Source organism: Diospyros lotus, chromosome 8 (genome assembly GCF_014633365.1).
Source record: "Diospyros lotus cultivar Yz01 chromosome 8, ASM1463336v1, whole genome shotgun sequence".
Lineage (NCBI taxonomy): Eukaryota > Viridiplantae > Streptophyta > Magnoliopsida > Ericales > Ebenaceae > Diospyros > Diospyros lotus.
This window is the reverse complement of record NC_068345.1, coordinates 22,888,967-22,908,494: the sequence shown is the minus strand read 5'-3', so window position 1 is coordinate 22,908,494 and position 19,528 is coordinate 22,888,967. Positions and strand designations below refer to the sequence as shown.

Sequence of the window (19,528 nt, the reverse complement as noted above, 5' to 3'; positions counted from 1 at the left end):
TTCGGTCTATGTAATGCTCCAGGTACCTTTCAGCGATGCATGGTAAGTATATTTTCAGATTTTCTAGAGCATTGCATGGAAGTGTTCATGGATGATTTTTCAGTTTATGGCACTTCTTTTGATGATTGCTTGGTTAGCTTGGGTAGAGTCCTAGAGAGATGCATTGAAAAGAACCTTGTTTTAAATTTTGAAAAATGTCATTTCATGGTAGAACAAGGAATTGTTTTAGGGCATGTTCTGTCTAAGAAGGGTATAGAAGTGGATCGGTCTAAGGTTGATGTTATTGCTTCATTGCCTTACCCCACCTCTGTGAGGGAGGTGCGTTCTTTCCTTGGCCATGCAGGATTTTACAGGAGGTTCATCAAGGATTTCAGCAAGATTGCACTTCCACTTTCCCACCTTCTCCAGAAAGAAGTGACCTTCCACTTTGATGAGCAGTGCAAGTGGGCATTTGAGGAACTGAAGAGTCGATTGATTTCTCCACCCATCATACAGTCGCCCGACTGGGAGTTGCCCTTCGAGTTGATGTGCGACGCCTCTAACTTTGCAATGGGTGCCGTCCTTTCCCAGCGTGTGGAGAAGAAGTCACATGTCATTGCCTATGCCTCGCGCACCTTGGATGCTGCTCAAGCAAACTACACCACGACTGAGAAGAAGCTTTTAGCTATTGTGTTTGCTTTAGATAAATTTCGCTCCTATCTTCTGGGTTCTAATGTTGTCGTGTTTTCTGACCATGCAGCCTTGAAATACCTATTGAAGAAGCCCGATGCTAAGCCCAGGTTGATACGGTGGATGCTCCTACTTCAGGAGTTCAAGGTGGAGATAAAAGATAAGAGTGGGGCCGAGAACCTAGTAGCTGATCATTTGAGCAGGGTCCCTCCTTCTTCAGATTCCACAGTCATGGACTCCCAGCCTATCAGGGATGATTTCCCAGATGAGTTATTATACCACATTCATGGTGTTGAGTCCTGGTATGCTAATTTAGTAAATTATTTAGTTGCTTCTGAATTACCTGCATATTTTAAGAAGGAACAGCTAAATAAATTTAAGAGTCAGGCTCGGTATTATGTGTGGGATGATCCCTATCTGTGGCGCATGTGTAGTGACCAGGTCATCAGGAGATGTGTGCCTAACCATGAGTTTGCATCTGTCTTAAATTTTTGTCACACACTTGCATGTGGTGGTCACTTTGGTCCCCAACGTACAGCTAGGAAAGTCCTAGATTCTGGATTATATTGGCCTTCACTCTTTAAGGATTCATATGAGTTCTGTAAGAATTGCACACGTTGCCAACACACAGGCACTATATCACGTAGGAATGAAATGCCTCAACAACCCTTATTATTTTGTGAAATCTTTGATGTTTGGGGCATTGACTTCATGGGTCCATTTCCTGTGTCATTTGGTTATGTGTACATTCTGTTAGCTGTGGATTATGTTTCTAAGTGGGTGGAAGCTAAAGCCACCAGGACTGATGATGCTTCTGTGGTTGCAGATTTTGTTCGTTCTCACATCTTTTGCAGGTTTGGCATGCCCAGGGCCATCATCAGCGACCAAGGATCCCACTTTTGCAATAGAAAGATGGACACCCTACTTCGTAAGTATGGGGTAATACACAAAGTGGCGACTCCTTATCATCCCCAAACTAATGGGCAAGCTGAAGTCTCAAATAGGGAGATCAAGCAGATTTTGGAGAAGACTGTCCAGCCCAATAGGAAAGACTGGAGCCAGAGATTAGAAGATGCGCTATGGGCCTACCGCACTGCCTACAAAACCCCCATCGACATGTCCCCCTATAGGTTGGTTTTTGGAAAAGCGTGTCACTTGCCTGTGGAAGTGGAGCATAAGGCATATTGGGCAGTGAAGCAATGCAATATGGACATTAGTCAAGCGGGGTCCCAAAGAAAGCTCCAACTTCAAGAGCTTGAGGAGATTAGGATGGACGCATATGAGAACTCCCGCATCTACAAGGAGAAGACCAAGGCTGTGCATGACAAGCTTATTGTGAGGAAGACATTCGAAGTTGGCCAGAAAGTTCTGCTATACAATTCCCGTCTCAAGTTGATGCCCGGTAAGTTACGTTCTCGTTGGACTGGTCCTTTCATAGTTATTCATGTTTTTCCCTTTGGTGCAGTTGCAATCAAGGACGAGTCCAATGCAAAGCAATTCACAGTGAACGGGCAGCGGCTTAAGCCATTCTACGAGAGCTTTCAGGAGCATATTGTGGAGGAGCTGCATCTCCTCAACGCCACCTCCATTTGATACATCAGGCTGTTTCTCTCTCCCTAGTATTTTACATTTACTTGTCCTATTCTTGATTGGAATTGCATGTTTACATTGAGGGCAATGTAAAGTCTAAGTGTGGGGGGAGGCAGCATTCTTATTTTAGCAGCATTTTCTTTATCTTTTCATATTTCTTTTTCCTTGGGTTTAGTTGAGTCTGTTTTGCGTGGAAATGCAAGTTAAGCAATTAAGTCTAAAAGAACCCAGCATGATTAGAACTTCGATCTTATCTTCCTTGATTTCAAGTGACTTGGCAATGAGTTTGATTTGATAGATTGATTGGGTAGTCTACAGCCGTGAGGATTTTGAGCCTATTGTCTTTCTTGTGTGTGCATTCACCTATCATGATCTCCAATCTAGAACTTGTTTTGATTCTTGGTTGAGGCTATATTTGTTCATGCATGACTCAAACATGATTAAGGCATTCTTTCTTGTCCCCATTTGGCCATTTTGTTATTCAAAAAAAAAAAAAAAATCAATCAATCAATCCCTTTCGTTTGCCACTTAGAGCCATCATTTTTACCCTTCATTTTCATACACCCTTTTTGGACCTTCCAACCTTAGGAAGAGGAATATTAAGTGCATTCTAGAGAGAGAGATTGAATTCATCAAGCAAGTCATAAGGCCAAAGGCCATTTGCATCCATGAAAAAGAAAAAGAAAAGCAAGAAAAGGATAGAATGGTGAGAAGGAGCGTAAAACGCACTCATCTCTACCCAAAAAAAAAAAAAGCAAAGTTGAGACAGCGTAAAACGCACTCAACCGAATAAAGATGCAATGTTTTTCATAATGCTTGGAAATTCTATCTCTTGATCTTGGAGTTGCATGAAATGTTTTCTCAACCTAAGGCATGTTTTCCTTCATTGTTGTCTTTCCATTTCTTTCTTCCCCACATTACAACCCTGAATAAGCCCTTTTGATTTGTGGCATGCATGTAACATAGATAGTGGAGATTGAGAAGATAAACAAGCTTATGGTAGTGGAATTGTGATTGGGTGAATTTGAGCGAAACAGTCACCACCACCTCTTGAGAGATTTTTGAGCATACACTTGTCCTGTGAGAGGCTTCTACTTTTGATTTGTCTTATTGAATGAATTGCCATATCACTTGTTTTCTTGGAAGTAGAGGAAAGATGATCTTTGAATGATGAATTCTCGAAGACTTACCTTGCATCTGATTTCTGTTTTTCCGCATTTTTATTCTTGAGTCATAGAGTCTAGTGTTTTGCCCAGGAGTGCAAAAGTCTAAGTATGGGGGAATTGATAGCATGCATATTTATACTATATTTTGGCATTTCACCTCAGTCTTATTAGGCCATTTGAAGTAATTTTTGCTGATATTTCATTGTTTCTATTTTATTATGCTTCAAGTCATCCTTACACTATTTTCAATCTTACTTCTATGGATTCAGGCTTTAGGGAATGTTGGATGGACTAGAGAAGTGGCTCAACTAAAGGAGCTTGGGCTAACTTTCAAGGAGCAGACTTGGGCTGCTCAATTTTGCTGTTTTTGGGCTCACTTATTTTCTGTTGGGCTAGGCCCAACCCTAGCCTTCCTAGCTCTTCATTTCTTAGCCATGTATTTAAGGCCTCTTAGCACTTATTTCATGGGAGAGGGAAGTGAAAAGAGAGAGGATTCTGGCCGTTTTTGATTGTTAGCATTTTTCTGTTTCCTTCATCTTTTGTTCCACTTTGTTTTTCCTTGCTGTAATGATAGGCTAGAGCATTTGTAACCGGTTGTGTATCTTGAATCCATATGGAATCTGAGTCCCGGATGAGCTACAAAAACATGGTTTGTTTGTTTTAATCTTTTTCATTTCCATTTGGTTTAGTTTGAGCAGATTTGTGAATGCATGGAGTTCATGGCAGGTTTGTGTGAATTTGCATGGTTTCATTTTCTGTTAAATGCTTAAGAGAACAGAATGTTATAGCCGGTTGGTATAACATCTCAGAAATGAACATTATGTGCTTGAACGGTTGTTCTTGCATAGGTCCGGATAGGTTGAATAGAGAGTGGATGGTTGCATTTTGTTTATAAGAGGTTTCTTTATTCATTTTGTTATTCCAATCCTTCTAATCCTTGGATGGTTGTTGGGGATGCTTTAAGTTTGATATCCAGAGATTAAAACACCTAACAAGCTAAGATTTATAGAGTGGACGAGGAAGATTTCACATAGGGGACAAATACACAGCCGGTTGCATTCCTTTTATTGATTTTCGTCCATCATTGTCTTTCTGTTTTGATAATTAGTTTTCTGTCAAAAAAAACCCCACCAAACAAACTGTTGGTTATGTTGGTTCTTCTTGTTCGTAGAAGAAAGTGAGGCTCCTTGTGAGAGATGACCTAGGGTGCACTTTGCTGCAAACTAGAGAAGAGATACAAACATAGATCTCTAATTCTGGAGTGGTTCGACAGCCGGTCAGTCAGCCCCATAGGTCTCATACTTGAACATACCACATGAAGCTCCTTTAGATGCTTGTGAGGATCTTCACTTGCAAGGCCATGAAAAATGGGTAAGAGATGTATTAGTCCAGATTTTAATTCAAAAGTAGTAGTAGCATCTAAAGTAGGGAACGTTATGCATAAGGGTTGTTGATTCAAATTAGGGGCGACAAGCTCTTTCAAAGTTCGATTTCTAGCCATGACTTCTTCCTCTTCTAAATCAGAATCACTAGCAAATAGGGAATTAAGAGCTAGATTGTTCTTTTCATAATTTATTCGAGCTTCCCTCCTTAACCTACGCAAAGTCCTCTCTATTTCTGGATTATACTGAAAATCACCTTGATTGGAAGATCGAGTTACAAGCATGAACAATCAAGGAAACTCTGATAAACAATGAAAAATAAATCAAGAAAAATATAAAGTGATGAAAATAAGTAATAATTCTACGCTATATCAAAAACAATCAAGGTGAATTTTTTTTTATTTTTTTATTTATTTTTTTATTTTTTTGAAAATTTCAAAAACAAAATAAGGATCACAATAAGCACAAAAATAAACTAAAATCACTCCTTGGCAGCAACGCCAAAATTTGGTGTGCTGTCGGAGGCAACCAAAAATAAAACATGTACTCCTAAAAATATATGTAGTAGTGCGAGTAAGGATCATTCCCATGGAGAGTATCTAGCCTAGTTTGATGCTATGTGAACACTGATGAGGGGGGTTGAGTATAACGAAATCAATTTTAAGAATAACAACTAATCAATCAAATTAAAATATCGAAATCAATTAAAAGAACAAACATGGGTCTAAGTTAACATCCACCATCGGAATCTTACATCTGATCATCGATACAAATATATATCAATTCACACTCTAAATATTCACCATTAGAATTATTTTCCTATCTCTCGTTAGTCATAGTTAATTAGAAAACAAGCGATCTAATCAACCCTAACTATTAAATAACCCAAGACAAGTGCAAAATGTTTAATCTAATAGCAGGCTTACGAGTTAGAGAAATCGATGAAACTAAACAACACAAGCACAAGCGGTTGGATTTAATTTAATCGAGCGTTCTTCCTAAGATCTAATAATTTCTGACGCAACAAATCATTATGTAACACCCCCTCTCCTTAAACTGCCCGAGAAGAGGTGCTATTGGGGAAAAGACAATAAAACTAACTGATAAACTAAAATCTGATACCATAATGAATATCTCAATCAACTGAAAAAAAACTCTGAGTCAATACAAATTGAAAAGCATAAACTCTGACTAAGGGACAATCCTTCAACTTAAATATAAACTAATACTAAACTGACAAATACTATAAAACTAACAACTCCCAGACATCTTTAATCTTGAGCGGCTCCACGCACACACACTACTGACCAACGCTGCTAGGCCCCACAACTGGTACTCCCCCGCTAGAACCTCGAATGGTGAAAAGTACAAGGTGAGCTACAAAGCTCAGCAAGTAATAAGATGGAAAAAATAATTAAAGCTGAATCGAAGAATATCGATACTGATAAATACTTACTAAACTTGTACTGAGTATAATCACTGTCTGTTTGCATTCATAAAAATGTAATGCACATAAACTATAAATTAAATGCAGGTATGCAACTTTGGCACATAGGTTCACATAACTGTAATACATACCTGTCTGATCTGAATCCCGCATACATAAAAAATTGTAAGCACATACTGTGGGCAATAAGCCCTTAGCCCCCTGGTTACCATCAGGCGAGCAACTCATAAATTGAGATGAAACTGAAACTGATAGGATCCCTGCGGACAAACCACCTGGCGTGCATAATGTAATGCAATGCTCACATAAATACTGGCACACGATATGTAGTGCTCCATATAAAGTCATGCTCAATACTCATACCAAAATGTATGCACATAATCTCATAAAATAATGCTGATTATGTCAAAATAAATGCTAGACATGCAATCTAATCTTCAATTTATTGGAATACAAAGATTCAATGAATTATGTATCATGGTATGAGCATGATTAACTTGTTATATTTTGGCATATAAATTCAATATTTGGAAGTATTGAATATTTTTATTTGAATGAAACTTGAATTAAACTGCACTGGAAGTTTTATTTGGATTTCTAGAAAAGCCATTCGGATATCAGAAAGGATATCCGGATATGATAAAAGACATCCGGATATGAAGAAGGCTCATCCGGATATACTAACGCTCAAATGAGAAGCTGTTCGGATATGTTGGGATATATTCGGATAGAAACTAGGACATCTGGATATGATTATGGTCGTCCGAATATCTCACTAATGCATTTGGATATAACTAGAGACTATTCGAATATAAATTCAACTTTAGAGAGAGACATCCAGATAAGGAAGGAAGCATCAGGATATACTAGACCTATCTGAATGTGCAAAGAACCATTCGGATATCATACGCAAGGAACTTGGAACTCATCCGGATATGAATCAATACATCCGGGTATTACTCTCAACAAGCACTAGACGCATCCAAATACAACTTGAGGTATCCAGTTATTACTCACAAGCTTTATAAGACTAATCCGGATGTGAAACGAGGTATCTGGATATCTTTTAACTCATTCGGGTGTATGAGAAAGTCATCCAGATATCACACTAAACACATTCGGATATGAATCAATGTATCCGGACATCACTCACAAATTAATACTGGCATATCCGGATACGAAAACAAAGCATCTAGATATCACTAAGACCATCCAAATATGAATAACGGCTATCCGGATATCAGTCACATAAAAATTTTTGACTCATTCAGATAGCCTCTAGCTCATCCGAATATTACTCACATGGTCTAAAAAATCCATCCGAATATGAAGGGATGCATTCGGATGTCTGCAACTATTTTTGACGAACATGAACGAACACAGAGACCTTGATCTTGAACAAATCTCATTAAAACTAAACCATTCCGAAAGGAATCTTGGGAAATCAATCCCAAATGATATGAAACAACATTAAGGATGATTCAATGATATATTTGACTGAATCGCTATTAAATCATGCTTGAACTGCCATGAAACTTACTGTAAATGCATATAGATATATATACGTATCTGTAAACTGAAACTCAACAAGAATGCTTATTTAATCTGAAAACATTGATATGAACCTGTAAAGGAAGGATTTACAGGGAAGATATTTTCCTTAGGATCTTCTTGGTCGATGTAGAGATCTCACGAGAGCCTCCTATGCGACCCTTGATCCTTTTTCTGCAACCTCTTATGGCTCTCTGTTCTTGGCTTCCTGCTCCTTCACAGCATGAGGAGAAAACTATGGCTAATGGGTTATATATATACACATAGAAGCCCTAGATCACACTCCTTCTACAACTTGGATTCCTTCTCCAAATCTAACTAGGAGACTCTCAATCCAAATCATTCTCATACTTGGATTCTCACTCTCCTTTAAATACATAATCTCACTTAATTAATAATAATAAGAAATTATTATTAAAACTCTCAAATAATAATAAAATGCTAGAATTATCTTCATGCCCTTTGCATTTAATTTCTATAATAAAAAATGCCATTAAATGTTATTATTTTCCTTCAAAATCTCTAAATTGTCACATTAAATAATTAATTGGCAAAATCTCTTAATCAAATACTTCAACAACTAATTAAATAATTCTTTGAATAAATACTGGGCCCTCTAACGAGTCGTTACACATTAAATCTTAGTTGTTTCACAAATTAGAGGGATCAAATAATTACGAATTTGATATCTAATTTAGCAGTAGGTTGCAATGAATAATAAACTAATAGGCCTCCTAGTAATTAAATGAAACAATCATGAAGATAGATACAGAAGAACATCCGATATTTAAAGCATAAATTGAATGATAAAAATAAATTAAATCTCACAACTTTATTGATTCTGAGGCTTCCGTTTCCTTAAATCAAGTATAAAAACTTAGCCACACATGGCCATGGATTAAAACTCAAAAGAAAATAATGAAAATAAAAGGAAAAAAGAGAACTTTCGTGTGCCTCCTATGCGTCATTCCAGCACGCCTACTTGCTGCCTCTGTTCAATCTCCCAAATCTTTCTTAAAAGCCTTCATGACTATATATAATAGCATATGCGCAGCACCCTATCTCTAATTGCTCCATGGGCCCCACATCAATTGCAATTGCAATTCGACTTCAAGTGCACGCAGCTTACTTTTGGCCTTCAATTTCTTGCTTCCAATTAACCTTTTCACTTTATAATATAATAAATATGTGGACCCCCAATTTCTCCATGACATCTTTAGCTGCTTCTTGGACTTTAAGTTCTCACGGATGCTCCTTTCCAACCGGGTCTTCATAATTAATATATAAAGCATGCGCATGGCCCATTCTTCATTAATTTCTCTTCCAATTATGCAATTACAACAACGTTAACCCCGATTTTGACCTTGATTCAGTTAGAATCTCTGAAAAATCTAAATATGAAAGTTGTAGATCTTTGTCTTATCATTCCATATCATTTTGAATCATCTCAATTGGAGCTCAAACGAAAGAGTTATGCCTAGATTACGGAACAATGTCAAAAAATGTCCAGAATAGCAGAATTAACTCCGTTTTTTCATTTAATGCCTCCTTTTACTTCCTAAATCAAAATATAAGAATAATGAGTACATTTAGACACCAAATAAATATAAAAGACAAAACATTAAGGGAGTAAAATATGGCATTTTGCATTCTCATCAACCCACATAATTTGATAATACATACTTAACTGATCTGAATCCTGCATATATAAAAATTGTAAGCACATACTGTGGGCAATAAGCTCCTAGCCCCTTAGTCGTCACCAGGCGAGCAACTCATAACTGAGCTGAAACTGATACTATGGGATCCTTGCAGACTAAGCCGCCTGGCATGCATAATGCAATGCAATGCTCACATACATGCTAGCGATATGAAATGCTCCATATAAAGTCATGCTCAATGCTCATACCAAGATGTATGCACATAATGTCACGAAATAATTCTGAACATTGATAATTGCTAAACCTGTTATATGATCTCCATCACTTATATTGGAATACAAAGATTCTATGATTTATGATATGGCATATTAGACTTATCATATCTGGCATGAGAATTCAATATTTAGGAGTATTGAATTTATTAATTAAAATAAAATCTTGAATTAAACTTTACTGGAAGCTCATTTGGAATTTCTGGAAAAGCCATCCGGATATGAGGACTGCCATCTGGATATGAATTAAGTCATTGGGATACACTGAAAGCACAAAGAACGAGCTATTTGGATATGTTGGGATGTATTCGGATAAAGCATAGGATATCCAGATATGATTTAGGCCATTCGGATATAACACTAAGGCATTCAGATGCTACAGGAGCCATTCGGATATGAAATTTCAAAACTTGAGAGAGACATCTGGATATGAAACATGACATCCGGATATCAGCTTGACCTATCTAAATGCATGAAGAACCAATTCGGATATCACACACAAAAATATTTTGACACATCCGAATATAATACAAGGTGTGATGCCCCGTTCCCACTTACGGGTGCTACTCGTGAACAATTACTCGAATTATCCACCTGCCCGGCCTTTGGTGAAGGGCGGACCATGTTTCAAGACAAAATGCCCTAGGTGGGAACTAGGCTCGTCCTTCCCTTCCCTCAACCCTAGGATTCACTAGCAGAATTGGGCTTTAACCACACCGCATTTGGTTAAAAGAAATCTCATGAAGATGCCCAATCGCCATTTTCTTATTTATTTTTAATTCTTTTTCCATCCAAGAATTTTACCGGGCTCCATAAAAATCACCATTTCAATCAATCTATTGATTTTATCAATTTTGGAGAAAAAACTCATCATTTTCAATTTTTTAAAATTTTGGCATTTTTCCCCAAAAAGCCCAAAAAATCCCTTTATTTTGAAATTCCTCCGAGGCCCAAAATCAATTAAGAATTGCCCCAAAAATTCCCAAATTTTTGAAATTTTAAAAAAATTTCTGCCAACGGGGCGCCCCGGGGCCCGCACGGGGCCCAGCTGCACACTGGCCGCAGGCCACGCGCGTGCCAGCCCGCCTGGCCTAGGGCACCCCCAGCCTTGCTGCTGCTGCTGCCCCTGTTGCCATCTTCACTTTTTTTCTTTCTTTTTTTTTTTCTTGGTCTTTTAAACCCCAAATTTTCCAAAAATTTGAACAGCTTTAATTTGCATCAAAACCTCCACTTTTCTCATTCCAAAGCCTCATTACACAAAAAAAATTCTATTATTCTACTTCTTGGGTGTTTCCCACAACACACACCCAAAAATGAGACTTTCTCCACAACTTAGGCTTCAACATGCCATAAGCCAATATCTCATTTTAAAATAAAGTCAAAACATTGCCAAGATATAAAATACACACATGATCTTAGGCTTTAACAAGCCATTACCAACCAAATACATTACATTACATAAATCAAATGCCACAATATAGGTTACCCTAAGCCATACAACACACTTGAATCTTCATTTCCATGCCTCCACATGCCATTCCACCTTGTCTTGATTTTTCCCATGCTTCCACAACCTATATGTGAGGGTAAAAACCTCATGAGCTATTAAGCTCAATAAGGGTGCAATGCAAAATAAATATGAACATAACAAGATTATATGATGCCAAATGCATGCAAGTGTGGCTAGGTCTCTTTGCCCTCACAACCCACCAAGGTTAGAGGCATCAACCCACCATTTCAACCATGTTCCCAAACTAACCTATGGCCATAAGTCTCAAGAACACAAAAGAACATGCCAAATGCAACATATACATTTATAAACTATACTTACTACATATTGCAAGGCCACCCTCCCATGGGGCTATCCCTTACCTCTTTTCTTCTCTTTGAAGCTTGAAATCGTCTTCTCAAGAGAGCTTCCATCATCATCTTCTCCCATCTAAGATGGCATTCCAACAAGAACTCACTTTGCATACAAGAATACTAAATAAAGAGAAGAAGTATGAAACGTACCTTGATTTCTTCTCCATTCTTCCCTTTTTTCTTCATTTCTTTCATCTTCTCCATTTCTTTCTTTCTTTCCTCCTTTGAGAAATTTTCCCTAAGTCTTCGTATCCCAAAACTCAAGAGCACATCCTAGCCCTTGATCTTTCTTTTTGAGGCTCCATCTCAACCCTTGGAAGAAAACACAATCCATGCCATGGTCTCTTTAATTCTCAACCATTGGATTATTTTCCCTTTTCAAGACTTAATCTCCACCATTAAAAGAAAGCACACTTTTAATATGTTGGCAATCCATGCCATTTCCTCTCTTTAAATCCCCACCCTTGGATTTATTTTCTTTCTCAAGAATACATCTCACCCATTAGATCTCTTGAATTTTCCATTTATTTCTCATTTACTTAAATGAGACTATTTTCATAACCATCACACCTGAGAGACATAATTAATTTCTTTCCCATTTAATTTAATGGGACCATTTTCCACCATTAATGCATGACTAATTTATTTTCTTTTGGATTTTTCTTTTAATCCAACACCATCATGCTTCTCATTAAATGCTTGAAAGACCAAAATCATTTCTTTTTGTATTTAATTAAATCAACCCATTTATACTTGAAAAAGACTTTGCCAAGTGTCGCCTTTTAAACCCATTCTTGGCTCCCAAGTTCTCATCTCATCCATCCATGTGGCATTTCCACATTTATTCACTAATTTAGGAAAAACATAATTATTTCTCATATACTTTAATATTCTCCATTTTCCCTATTTTTCATAATTTAATTCCTTTATGGAATTTCCTTTCAAATTACCAAAATACCCTTTGTGAATTATTAATCTCATATATCTGCATATAAATACCAAATTGGGATTTAATTCACTTACATCCCTAACTCCACATAGGAATTATTTCCAATTTATCAAAATACCCTTTTATTGGACTTCATTATCCAAATTACCAAAATACCCTTCTCGTAGGGCACTAATATTCTCAAGGATCTAACACCTTCTCAAGGGAATTTTTGGAAGTTTTCTTACTTCCTTTCTCATTCTCATAACACCAGGATTACTGGGTGTTACACAAGGTATCTGGATATCACTCACAAACATCACTGCACACATCCAGATATTACTCACGAATACCACTGGTCACATCTGGATGTGAATCAAAACATCTGGATATCTTAAGAACCATCCAGATATGAACAAGGGCTATCCAGATGTCACTCACAGAAACTTATAAGTCATCCGGATATGCACATAGGCCATCTGGATGTCACTCACATACAACTTTTTAACTTATCCGGATAGCCTCTAGGCCATCCGGATATCACTCACATACTCTAAGAAATCCATCAGAATATGAAGTAACTAATTCGGATGTCTGCAAATTAATAACCCAAAAACGAACGATTATAGAGACTGTTCTGAAACAAATCTAATCAAAACTACACCATTGCGAAAGAAATCTTGGGAAATCAAAACCCAATCAATATGAAACAACCTTAGGGATGATTTAAAGATAATATTTGATTGAATCACTATAAAGAAATTATTCATAACTTGCTCATGCACTTACTATATGCGCATATATATATACGTATCTGCTAGCTATAAACATAAATCTGAGAACTCAAACAAGAGATTGAACGATCTGAAAAATATGCTAACATGATCCTGTAATGGAAGGGATTATAGGGAAGATACTTGCCTTGATAACTCTGATCGACTCAAACAATTCAATAAGAATCTCCTATGCCAAAGCGCTGCTACCTCTTCCTGGCTCTCTGTTCTTCACGGCATGAAGAAAGCTAAGGCTTATGAGACTTATATACACACATAAGAAGCCCTAGAAGCCTATCTCCTTCTCATACTATAAATTGGAGACCTTATTCTTAATTAATTTGGATAATTTCCACTTAATCTTTCTCACACATGGATTCTCAATCTCCTTTAAATACTTAATATCATATAAATAAATAATCCCTATTAAAAGAAATTATTATTAAAACTCGACTTCGTACTTTTCCCACGGGACCATACGCGGTGACTGTCGTGAAGTCCCAGCTCGATCAGTGGGAGGTGGCCTCGAACCAGTGTTAAGTGGAGGTAGGGCAGGCTAGTTCCCCACTTGTCGGTTGGGGGAAATGGAGCGATCACCTCCTTAGGGCTGGGAATTAGGAGAAGGCGGAGGTGCTCCCTGCAGGTGATCATCTGGAATAATGGGAGGCGCTCCCTATTGTTGAGAGTTCCATGGTGGTAGGCGTGTTTCTACCCCTTGAGAGAGAGTTCGTCGGTGTCCATGGGTGTTTGTTGTTCTTAAGTTGACTTTTTATCTTGTGTTTCTCACAGACGATGCTAATTGTTGTTACCAAAATACAACAATCTATTTTTAATTGTGGGTGGATGTAAGAGCCTCGTCACTGTGAGCTGAGTCGTGTCAGTGAACAAGAGAATCTATCAAGCAACTAGATCTGGCAACCAGGTGGATCTGGTGATCCAACAGAGCTAGTGGTCTGGTATGGTTGATGATCTAATGGGCTGATGGCTTGGTAGGGCTGATGATCTAGTTGGTCTGATGATCTGGTGGCCCAAGATAACCGAGTGACCCTTAATAACTGAGTGACCCTTGATAACCGAGTGACCTTGGATAACCGAGTGACCTTAGATAACCGAGTGACCTTGGATAACCGAGTGACCTTGAATAACTGAATTGCCTTGGATAACCGAGTGACCCTTGATAACCGAGTGACCTTGGATAACCGAATGACCTTGGATAACCAAGTGACCTTGGATAACCGAGTGGCCTTGGATAACCGAGTGGCCCTTGATAACCGAGTGACCCTTGTTAACCAAGTGGCCAAGGATAACCCAGTGGCCTGCAAAACGATAGCACCGTTAGGGCGCGGGTGGGGGTCCCCATGTAAACCCTCCGATGCCTAAGTTAGTTCTCGAGAGCAAAAGTACGAAATTGTGTTGAGAAGCCCAAGAGTGCCTACCTTGCCTCGAGGACGTGGCCTAATATTTATAGCGGATGAGAGAGAGGAGACGTACAACAATCGAGGCAAGAATCTCATGGCCCATTTCGATGATTTTGCGACCCATCCTAGAGGAAAAAGATGAGAGATTGTCCCAAGGCCACTCAGCCATGATCGAGTGGGGGGGCACTCGGTCATGCCTTCTTTTGCCCTTTTCCTTGGTTCGGTCTTGAGTGATTCCCGTACCTCAACTTCATACCTGATTTTCACCTCGATTCAGCTTGAATCTCTCAAATCTCAAAACATAAAAGTTGTATATAATTCTCCTAGATTTCTATAGGACTTTGAATCAGCTCAATCAGAGCTTGTATGAGAAAGTTATGTCCAACAAAGCAAAGCAGTGTTGTACCCACTTGGCATAATCGAATGGGTTATGAAAAGTGAGGGGAAATTGGTCACCCGCCCACTTGGTCATGACCGAGTGACCCCCCACTCGGTCATGGCCGAGTGGGTTTTCATTTCCTTGGATTTGAGGGCCACTTTTTCCTTTTGTCTTGGTTCGGATCCATCTTCACTCCAATACTTGACTCTGAGCCTTTATAGTGTAGGTACATCAACTTAGAGCCGAATTTCAGCCTTGATGAAAAATGAATCTCTCAAAACTCAAAACATGAAAGTTGTATATAATTATCTTTTATTTCCATAGGATTTTGATTCACCTTATTCAGATCTTGTATGAGAAAGTTATGCTTGAAAAACCAAAGTAGTGTCGTACCCACTTGGCATAACTGAGTAGGTCCTCCCCACTTGGTCTCGGCTTGACCTCTTGCTCCTTCAGCTTGTTTCCTTGACCTCCTACAACCCATTAGGCCTTTAAGCTTCATGTCCATGTCTCATGACTCTTTTAGGTCTTGTGACTCTCCAAGTTTGCAGGGCATATCAACTAGATAAGAACGTTTTGTCTGTACGCCCTCACAGGATCTTCGTTTCATTCTGAAACCACTTCAGGGTTGATCCTTACATGAAACTGGATCCCCTTTAAGGTTCCGTTGACTTTTCGGAAGTCCCTTACGATGATCTGGTTTTTCAGCCTGAATCACAGCTGTATTGAAAACAGTCTCGATTCTGATTTCTTTTAATATCATAATTCCTATCTCGAGATGCTCATCAATACCATATTATTTTTCTTAGACATCAAGGTTCCAAGGCACTTCCTACGGTCGATTCAGAGACTTCTTTTACTATCAAGGCAATTTTCTATATTTTAAACTCACTTAACTTTTGTGGCAACCTTATGCCAATATAGGGTATTACAGCTTTGTCTAATACTAAGAAGATATGTTACATCATTTTTCCTTTGACTGTTGATGATGAACACCTTAATAAACTCAGATTTCAACTATTCGAAAATGGATATTGAGTTTTCAGGCAAGTTGTTATGCCATTTTTAAGCGTGATTTGTTAGAGTTAAAAGGAAAGCTCAACACATAATTTCATCTTCCCATCCATGTAGTATCATAAGAGAGTCATAGTTTTGAATATGATCGTGAGGATTGCCCTTACCCTAGTATGCATTCATCTAGGGCATTTTGAACTTCTTTGGAAAAGGCTTCTCACTATAAGAAAAATCAGTTTTAGTGATGGAAATATCCGTCACTAAAAACATAAAATTCGTCACTAAATTTTTAGTGACGGGTTTAATAATGCGGTAATAAACCGTCACAAAAGAGGGCGTCACAGGATTTTAGTGACGGTGTGAGGGTTTCCCATTGCAGATCTGTGACGAGATACCACAACCCGTCACAGATCTGTGATGGGGTAGTCTCATCACGTCATAGATCTGTGATGGGTACTGTTACTGGTATTTCTCGCTCTACTCTATGTGGGCTAGACTTAATGCAGTGATTCGGCCCAAATGCTCATGGCCCAGTAAACATTGAACTGAGCTCGTTAAAGAGAGCTTGTATAATGCTGGAGCCCATGCTCAAACATCAGGACCAAGCGAGCTCCCAGTAACACCTCTAACTCATCAGTGTATTCGAGCAGGCTCCTAGCTATGTTTTGAGCGAGTTCCCAGCATTCTTTATAGCTCGTCGACTCAGTCTGTCAGCTCGCATTATTGAAGGGGCGTATGTCGTGGTATATCGGCAGGCCAAGGGCCGCCCTGGCTGGACCATTTAGGCCCATTTTCTCGGCCCATTTGGCCCACCCATGCCAGTCCCATCCTGGCCCTCTCGCAACAACATCATTACAGCTGCGCCTGGGTTTCCAGGCGTCCAGCTCAGATCCCATCCTCATTAATGGCAGATCCCATCCACATTAATTAAGGTCTCGTTGACACCTTGCTGCCGCAGGGACGCCCCCGCCGGCTATTCTATCCTATCGCCTGTACACATACGGAGCATGCAGAAGGGCTTCTTCTCAAATATATATCGACCAGCCCTCTTGAGGGCTGGGGTATGTACTCTTTTTTGCCAACTTACGAACACCCGATATACTTGCTTACTTGCTCACTGACTTGAGCTTTGGAGTACCTACAGGGACGGTCCGGCGGCTCAGCAAATCAGACCGGATACTTCACTGTTCCTCTCTCGGATTCACCACACCAGTGCGGGCCAACGAATCTTTGTCGACCAATTCCGAACATGGACATTTTAGCGCTAGAGGAAGGGGCGCACTAGTCAAAGATCAATGCCGAAAACTAGAAACACAAGAGGTTCCGGAGCAACGACCAACCGACCTGTGAACCATGCCAACCGTATGCCGGAGATTTTGCAAGCTGGGGGAGTGGTGGCGTCCACTTCCATGCCTCCTCCGGCCAAAGCTATCCATGGAGTCCTTTCGTGGCGCCCCTACCCGCCCGTGACTCCTACCACTGACGTAGAAGTAACGTAGATTTAGCAGCAACGTCAAGAAATATTGGAGAACATTGTCATGCAGCTCGCTAATGCAGTTAAGATGCTAGCACAAACACAAGCCCAGACAGCACAGGCGCAGGCGGCTACTTCTTGACCTCCAGGCAGAAGACCCCCTCCAGAAGAAAGAGAAGACAAAAGGAACAGGCGGCAAGATGGCTCAGTCCGCTCCTCCAACCTACACTCTCGAAGGGCGAAAGAGCGGCGACGCTATGATGAGGAGCCGGGGGTGCACCTCGCCAAACAGAGGACTGGTTGCAAGCCCTTGTAGAAATCGCCATGAAGACGTTCATGGAGGAAGTCACTGACTCAAGAATCCATGACGTGGGGATTCCTTGGTCGGGATCAACAGTAGTCATGTCGCCCACCGCTGCTCCCCTGATCGGGAGAATAGGGGGTAACCTCCCCCGTAGAACCACCATCACTCAGAACAAGTCTTCACACGAGAAAAACAACTCTCTACCGGGCATTCAGTGAACCAGGACCCTATAGTGGGGGAACTATTACTGAGAATCTAGCAGCTGGAGGCTAAACATGGGGCGCATGATCGAAGGGAAAGCTGTGAAGAAAGGATCCCATTCTCCAGGGAAATTGAGCTGGAGCCCCTTCCCCGTAGATTTAAGGTCCCCAGCATCCCTCGGTATAATTGGGGACAACGACCCTTATGACCACCTCGACGCTTTCAATGTCCAGATGGACCTGCAAACTTCCAGCTCATTAGCCAAATGCTGAGCTTTCCCTGGGAGACATACCCCTGGCATTGCTAAGAAGGCTTCACCCTGTAGTATTTGCAGTTGGGAGGAATTCCAGAAGAAATTTATAGATCAGTATAGATCGCTCCAAAGGCAGCTCGCCCCAACATGCCACCTCACTACAGTACTCCAATGGTCTAACGAATCTTCAAAAGATTACATAAAAAGGTTCAAGCGCGAAGTGAATAATGTTGAGAGCCCCTCCGACGAAAGTATCCTGACCGCGATCTCCGTCGGGCTTCAGAAGGATGAGAAACTCTACGAAAGCATTTACAAGTCTCCAGTAAGAGACCTTGGCGAATTTTATGAGCGAGCTGCGAAGGAGGTTCAGTGGGAGGAAGCATTCGGCCTGAAAAAATCGAGTGACCAGGAAAGAGGGGTACATACTAGCCAAAGCAAGAAGAGAGGTGATGAAGACTCTCACAAGGAAGGTCGAGGATGGAGCCCCAACGATCAGACGGCCAAAAAGGCGAGGTACGGGCAGGGTGTTGAACGACCAGCACGCCAAGGTCGGTATGAAAGTTACAGTGTCTTATCTGACTCCCAAGACAGGATCTTCGCCACAAAACGTAACAAGGAAGACTTTGAAAGGCCCAACCCTCTAAAGACTCCCGACAAATACAAAACCAAGAGAAAATTATGTGCTTATCACAATGAGGCGGGGCACACCACCTCCGAGTGCTGGGCACTAAAAGATGCAATTGAAGAACTAATCAAAAGAGGTCGACTACGTGACTATGTGGTGCATCCTAGGGATTAATAACCCAAACATCCGACTCAACAAAGTCCTCATCGAGCTCCAAAGCCGAACCAAACACCCATGATGAGAACCATCTTTACTATTCATGGAGGGCCCTATATCGCAAGGACTTCTAACAGGTCACATGAGCGGTATGTTCGGGAAGCTGGCCATCTTCTGCTCGTCGGGGATGGCAGCCAAGACGGACCTTCCAAGAAAGCCAAGATAGCTTCAAAAGACATCTCTTTCACCAAAAATGATTCCAAAGGCGTGCACTGGCCGCACAACGATGCCCTCGTGATTTGAGCTCAGATTGGCAATATGGAGGTGCGAAGAATCATAGTGGACATGGGTAGCTCGGTGAACGTCATGTACCGGGGGTGTTTTGATCAGATGGGACTGGGA

General features: G+C 40.2%; 1 protein-coding gene across 1 annotated transcript; it reads left to right on the top strand.

The window, feature by feature from the left end:
* Positions 1-18,166: 18,166 nt before the first annotated feature.
* Positions 18,167-19,144, top strand: LOC127808575 (uncharacterized). The gene is made up of 2 exons (XM_052347146.1): positions 18,167-18,333; positions 18,427-19,144. Exons 1-2 carry the CDS (start codon positions 18,167-18,169, stop codon positions 19,142-19,144), a joined length of 885 nt encoding a protein of 294 aa, XP_052203106.1.
* The last annotated feature ends 384 nt before the right edge of the window (positions 19,145-19,528 follow it).

Bases quoted from the DNA above. Each gene is read 5' to 3' on its own strand.
- LOC127808575 (XM_052347146.1), top strand. From the start codon at position 18,167: ATGGGGCGCATGATCGAAGGGAAAGCTGTGAAGAAAGGATCCCATTCT. The intron at 18,334-18,426 runs GCAAACTTCCAG...TAGTATTTGCAG, and splicing joins TTCAATGTCCAGATGGACCT to TTGGGAGGAATTCCAGAAGA.